Below are 6,770 nucleotides of genomic sequence, written 5' to 3'. Positions count from 1 at the left end.
CGAGTGAATGGGTGTTGACAGTCTCCATCATTAGCCACCACTGCCTCTCTTTCTAAGCAAGTCCACATTTGCACAGAAGTTTGTGTTTCTTAGGGTGAAGTCCACACTTAGGTTGTTTGGAAACTGGCACATACTATTTCCTAGATGAGGAAATACTACTTATCCGTTGAGACATTGAGACCCAATGATTGTTTTAAGGATTATAACTCTATATGCTTAAAACCCAAGAGAGGGAACCATGCAACAAAATTCAAATCAGAACATGGAAAGCTTGAAGGTGCTAGGATACTGGTTTGGCCCATAAAATTAGAAATCATTTGAAAAATCAGTATCTGGATCCGGATTTGGATATCAAACAATCACATAGTTCCAGGTCTGAGATTTTAGCTTGAGTCCATCTCTACTTAATACAGAAAATATGTAGACTTGGGGCCAGATTCTCAACCCAAAGGAACTATGCCAGTTTACAGCATCTGAAAATCTGACCCCTTGGAGGGGGAGAGAAAGTGGAATGGGGGAAGAAGACTGAACATCATTGTTCTTCCCTTTACTGGGATTATTAGGTGCTAAAGAGAAACAAGTAACATCCCAGCCTTGCTAGCTTTTTAGCCTATAGGTTACAGGGAGCAGCAGGGCACTTTTAGAGACCAGAACTCTCTTATCTCACTTCTAGTTATAACCCATATTTCCTATAAGGGTTACATTTCTAGTTTTCTTTATTTTTTAAACTCTTTTTGTTTTTTTCTTTATAGGTATAACTTGAGGTAACCCATCAGTGCTAAGCACACAGCCAACTGAAAAGGCACAGGTATCTTGTGGGTACACTGGAGTACATAAATTTAAAACAAATATTTCTATGTTATAGAAACAAGATAGTTCAGGCTGATTTCTGTGTAACAAAGATTTAATGCTTCTTTTTGTGTTCTGATTTCTGCATATGAACTGTCCTATCCTGTGGGAATGCAAACATGCAGGGAACTGGAGTCAGACTACTAATTTATTCCATGTAGACCATCAGGCAGACATAAGATAACAACGTAACAGTTGTTTGTTTCAAACCGGAAGTCTAGAAGTGAAAGATTATTGCTAATTGAAATAGCCATCCAATCCTCTAAGGAAGTTTATCCGATATTCTGCTACTGCCTTGTGCCTGGGAGTTATAGATAGTCAGGCATGTTGCTTTTGAAATAAATGGCCAAATTCTGGGCTATTAAACCAGGGTAAATTTGGAGTAACTCCACTCATATCAATTAGTTACTCTGGACTGAGAAGAAGGATGGTCCAGTGGCTAGCCTAGCATTTAAAAGTTTTGCCAGCATGGTTATGTCCATTAGGAGTTTGAAAAAAATTACACCCATGACCAACACAGTTATACTGGCAAAACGTCGAGTGTAAATTCATTTATACCAGCAAAAAATTCCTATTGCTGGGGCAGCTTATTTCATTAGGGCAACTGGTATAATCTATACTGGGTTGCTTTTGAGATAAATGGGAGTTAGGTGCCAATGTGCATTTGAAAATCCCATTAGGCACCTATCTGCAGCTTTAGATGCCTAAATACCTTTAAAAATCTGGTCAAAAGGGTATGTCTACACTGCAATTAAAAACCCATGGCTGGCCCATGCCAGCTGACTTGGGCTCACACTAAGGGGCTGTTTAATTGCAGTGTACATGTTCAGGCTTGGGCTGGAGGCTGGGATCTGGGACCCTGTGAGGTGGGAGGGTCCAGAGCTTGGACTGCAGCCTGAGCCTGAATGTCTACACTGCAATTAAACAGGCCTTTAGCCTGAGCCCGAGAGCCCAATCAGCTGGCACAGAGCAGCTTCAGGTGTCTAATTGCAGTGTAGACATGCCCGAAGTGACTTAGGAGACTAATTCTCATTGAAAGTCAATGGAATTTAGGCTAAGTGCCTTAGTCACTTTTGAAAATAAAACTTAGGCTCTTAAGTCATGTAGACTTGCAACACTGAGCAGAGCAATACCTAAATACCTTTAAAAATTTGGACCTTAGTCTTGCTGTGCCTCAGTTCCCCATCTCTAAAATGGGGACAATAGCACTGCCCTCCTTCCCAGAGGTGTTGAGACAATAAATGTATTATAGATTGCATGTATTATATCACTCAGATACTGTGATAATGGGGGGACTTAGGTAAAGATAAATTTATCTTATGTATAAGTTAGATTTTAACTGTAAACATAATCACAAACAGCATTTGATACTGTGTGTTCTTGTCCTGTTTTTATGCCCTCCTCAATCAGCTCTCTCACGAATTGCTGTAGCAGTGGAGGTTGCTGTGGCCTTAAATAGGGAATGTAGACAGTGTCCTTCAAAATGGTGTGAATTTAGCATGTAATTTGGGATGAATTAGTTTCAATGCACTTCTGATAGGTAGCTTGGTAGGAAGATGTATACATAAGTACTCAGTGCTCCTCTGTTCCAGTTGTACTATAGTAACAAGCAAGTCTGCATGTGGGTCCACTTTTAAATTCATCACTTGATTTTATGGAGCATTGCATGGTATTTTCACCAATTAGCATCTGACAGCAGTTAGTTCAGGACTACAAGGGTATGTAAGAAAAAGTGGAATATGATCTATTTTGTAGTCACTGGCTCACCATTTGATAATAATGCCCTCGGAGGTTTCGGATAGTAACCAGCAGTTTCCAAGCTATTTGAGGAAAATCGGGTAAATCTATAATCCAGTGGTAAATCTGAAAGAAAGAAACATACCACGTTCTAATTAGTTACACAGCCCCTATCACATCCAAAAAAAGCCTGTGATGAACAGAAGTACTTTTTTTTCCTCTTAAATCTTTGAGCTTGTGTGCTCATTGGTATTAGAACTGAATTGGACAGCATGACTACGTACTTGTTTGACATCTTCAGCCACCTTACACATTGGCATTAAGGAGTTTACTTAACTTCAGTTTGATACTGGTAGCTTTGTTCCTTGATCACTGTGGTAATACACAGTCACAAGAATGCTGAAAATTATTTTAAAACCAAACCAAACATTTGCAGCATCTACCATTTAGGAACAATTATAAATTCATGCTCAAAATCACCACTCCTCTGTCTTATTTCAACAGTCTGATCCTCAGAAAGTTACCATTCCAAAACAAGCAAGAAGAAATTATGAATACCACCAGTTCTTGTTTCACAGCTATTGTTGTGAGACTCTCCAAATGCACCCAAACTTAGACAGGGTTGCACAGAGGTTTTGGAGGCCCTGGGCAAAATCTTAAATTGAGGCCTTCACCCTTCCAAAAAACGTTACCATTGAGACAAAAGAGTTAAAAAGAGGGGAGGGTCCCGGCCTGTGGGGTTACTACCTTCCCTGAGGGGATGGGGGAATGCTGCCCTGCGGAGAGCTGGGAGTCCACGCCTGGCCCTGCCTCTCCTGGAGCTCTGGCCCCACTGTTAGTGGGAGGGGTATCCCTGATCCAGCTCCTACCTTTTCATCATTTTGGGGGCCCTCTCAAGGGGAGGACTCAGGTCAAATGGCCCCTTTTGCCCTGCCCCCCATCATTCTCCTCCTCGTCCCCCACAGCAGCCTTGACCTTAGATATTCTTTCAGTCTGACTTAATAAAACTTTCATTTTCTATCAGGGCTTCCTAGGAATCTGAATTTCTGACTGAGCAGGGGTTAATCATCATTCTTATTGTATGAAGAATGTTGAATAAATGAAAATATCTCTCTACTGTGTAAAAGCTCTCTTTTCTGCATCCTTGCTATTTAATCCTACTGCTAGCTAAGCCCTTCTCAGCGGTGTTCATATTTAATTAGAAACAGAAAAATAAATAGGAAAGGGTACAAAGTCCTCTTCTATTAACAAGAAAATGGTGCTTTCCTATCATTCAAAATTAAAGAAACCAGAGCTAAATTTTAGCACTTCAGTGTATTGGCTGGTAAGGAAAAGAATTACCAGTTAAGCTTATCTCTGAACAGTTGAGTTACAAGACTGACAAGTCTCATTTTGGAGTGTGGCAGGAGTGAGGTGGAATTTTTTTGTTTTGTTATCTAAGTTTTAGCTGATCTGCTTCTGTGAAATACAAACAAATTCTCAGCCAACAATAGAAAGCTCAGCTCTGACTCACAATCAGTCTATAAGCAGATATAGAGGCAGCATTCAGATCTATAGCTTTAAGGTTATACTCAACCAGGGGTAAAATTAACACATTAGTATTTTGATCCATTCTAGAAACTATTAATAAAATCATATGTATTAGGTTACATAGTAGAAAAGTAGTAGTACCCCACATTTTGAGAGTGTAAGACCAAATTCTGCCTTCACTGACAACCCATGTAGTCTTAATAAGTACCTAGCAGAGAATACAAAAGAGTCAGTGAAGGCAGATATTGATCTAGTATGTGTAACAGAGCTGTTATAACAACTGATGTCTAGAAAAGTAAACTTTGTATAAATATTTTACTGAAGAATAATTAACTTTACAGAGACCTTTATTGCACGCATACCACAAAATTCAGGTTCAGAATTATATACCAGAGTTACAGTTAAACCATATAAATAAGAGAAAACAATTAAAGAAAATAATAGTCAGAGAATTATAAAAGCAGTAGCAGAGGGAGAAAAAAGGAGCATAGGTAAAGCAGAAAAGAAATATAGGTTTTAAGATGAGATTGAATTGTAATTAAACTATATTACTAAGAACAGCTTTGTTGTTTTGATGGAACAGTCATGATGGCACAAGATACCTCAGTCAAGATTTCCTCCAGAAAGGGGAAAGTATTTATAGTAAAGTATGAAATGCATTTTGTGCCTTTAATTATAAAGGAATGCTTTGTCAAGGATTAAATAATTAGGCCCAACTGTTGCCTTAATTTGCAATACATGCCATATCATCCCTCCACACTTCTTGACTGCGGCTGCTGACACTGACGACAATCCTGCTTTTGGAAAGCAGAATTCTTACACAATTCAACATCCTGTTGCTCCTAGGACCAGAGCAGTCAGAGTGGAGGATATGCGTCATCCAAATGTGCAGACACAAACAAACCTGGTGCCCTCTTGTTTGGGTCGGGGAGGGAGTTCCAAAGGGTGGATGGGATTTTCTTTATGTTCCCGTCTTTATTTTAGACAGGATGATAGAGTTGCATTTATTTTTTCAGGCTCTGGTATCCTGGCCCAATTCCAACTCAGGTATTTAATTCTGTCTTTCTGTGTTCACCCTACAGATGGAGATAATGGTACTCACTTCCTGTCCCTAAACTGTTTGCTGTGCCATATATTTACTTTTTGTTTTTATAATGAATTGCATAAAAAATTATTCCTTCTGTCACCCTGGATGTCTTTAACATACACAATCAATCATCCAACCAACCAACCAATCATTGAGATACTCATTCACTGTGTGTCCCTCTCTTCTGTCTCCTTTTCCTCTGCACTCCTTGTTTATTATAGTGTATTTTTTTTTTTTTTAGTTTGCCTTAATTTTCATTCACCTGTTTTCCTTCTGGTTGTGAAACTACCCTTGTAACATGGCTTGATAACCCAAGATGTGGCTCTCATAGAATCATAGGACTGGAAGGGACCTCGAGAGGTCATCTAGTCCAGTCCTCTGCACTCAAGGCAGGACTAAGTATTATCTAGACCATCCCTGATAGGTGTTTGGTTAACCTGCTCTTAAAAATCTCTGATGATGGAGATTCCACAACCTCCCCAGGCAATTTATTCCTGTGCTTAACCACCCTGACAGTTAGGAAGTTTTTCCTAATGTCCAACCTAAATCTCCCTTGCAATATAAGCCTATTGCTTCTTGTCCTATCCTCAGAGGTTAAGAAAAACATTTTTTCTCCCTCCTCCTTGTAACAACCTTTTACATACTTGAAACTGTTAATATGTCCCCTTTCAGTCTTCTTTTCTCCTGACTAAATAAGATTTATTTTATTTGTGTGCCTCGCTTAAATTCTAAATCCATATTTAGGTTTCTAAATATAAATGATGTGAATTTCAATGATATTGAGTTTCTGCAGCTCCCACTGGCTTCAATGGGATTTGTAAATGCTTAGCAATTCTGAAAATAAGGCCAAATGTATATTTAGGTGCCTAACTATGGAATTTTAGGAGCCTTACTTCTGGCAGTCAGGTTTGAACATTTTGGCCAAAATCTAATTTATAGTAAATAAACAATTACAAATGAATGCCCATATAAATCACAGAGACTATAATCAGAGACACACATGAATAAATAAATAATGAAATAAAGCCCTGACACTGCCCCCCAAACTTCAACTCCCTCTCTTCCCAAAGAACTCAGGTGAAAAGGTGGGGTATTTTTTGTAGACTATACTGGGCTATTCCAGACCACAGGAGGGAGTAAAATCCAGAATCAAGGGGTCTGGTGTAATAACTGGGTCTGCCAATTTACTCTAATTGTGAGCTCAACTGTGAAAAGTGAGTTAAAGTTCATAAAATGTCACAATAACCTATAACAATGAATGTGGAGAAAAGGTGCAAAAGGGAGACAAAAAGACTAGGTTCATCCAAACAAAAAGGCCTACTGATATAATTCAAGGACTGTTTTAAAATCATGCCTAGTAAACAAGAGAAGTGTGGGACCAGAAATCAGTGACTCAAAATCTGTGTGTCAGAAATTATGCCTAACTGGTGGACAAAATAGTGAGGAAGTGGGCTATTCTACTCATCACTCCCTTTGGGGGTCCTTAAAAAGACACTTTGAGGGGGGGGAGGGAAATAAGGACAGGTGGAGGCAAAGCAGAGGGGTGCTCTGGCTGACTGAAAGACAA

The 6,770-nt window shown here is 39.2% G+C and overlaps 1 protein-coding gene across 1 annotated transcript in view; it reads right to left on the bottom strand.

Annotated features, from left to right (window-relative positions):
- Positions 1 to 2,593: 2,593 nt before the first annotated feature.
- The window catches only part of NT5DC1 (5'-nucleotidase domain containing 1), a 252,604-nt gene continuing 248,427 nt past the window's right edge, over positions 2,594 to 6,770 (bottom strand). The window contains exon 12 of the mRNA XM_065402104.1: positions 2,594 to 2,712. Coding sequence (XP_065258176.1) covers positions 2,594 to 2,712 — 119 coding nt within the window. The remainder of the gene's footprint in view (positions 2,713 to 6,770) is intronic.

Source organism: Emys orbicularis, chromosome 3, assembly GCF_028017835.1.
Source record: "Emys orbicularis isolate rEmyOrb1 chromosome 3, rEmyOrb1.hap1, whole genome shotgun sequence".
NCBI lineage: Eukaryota > Metazoa > Chordata > Testudines > Emydidae > Emys > Emys orbicularis.
Note: the sequence above shows the minus strand (reverse complement) of the source record. Positions and strands in the feature narration are given on the sequence as shown.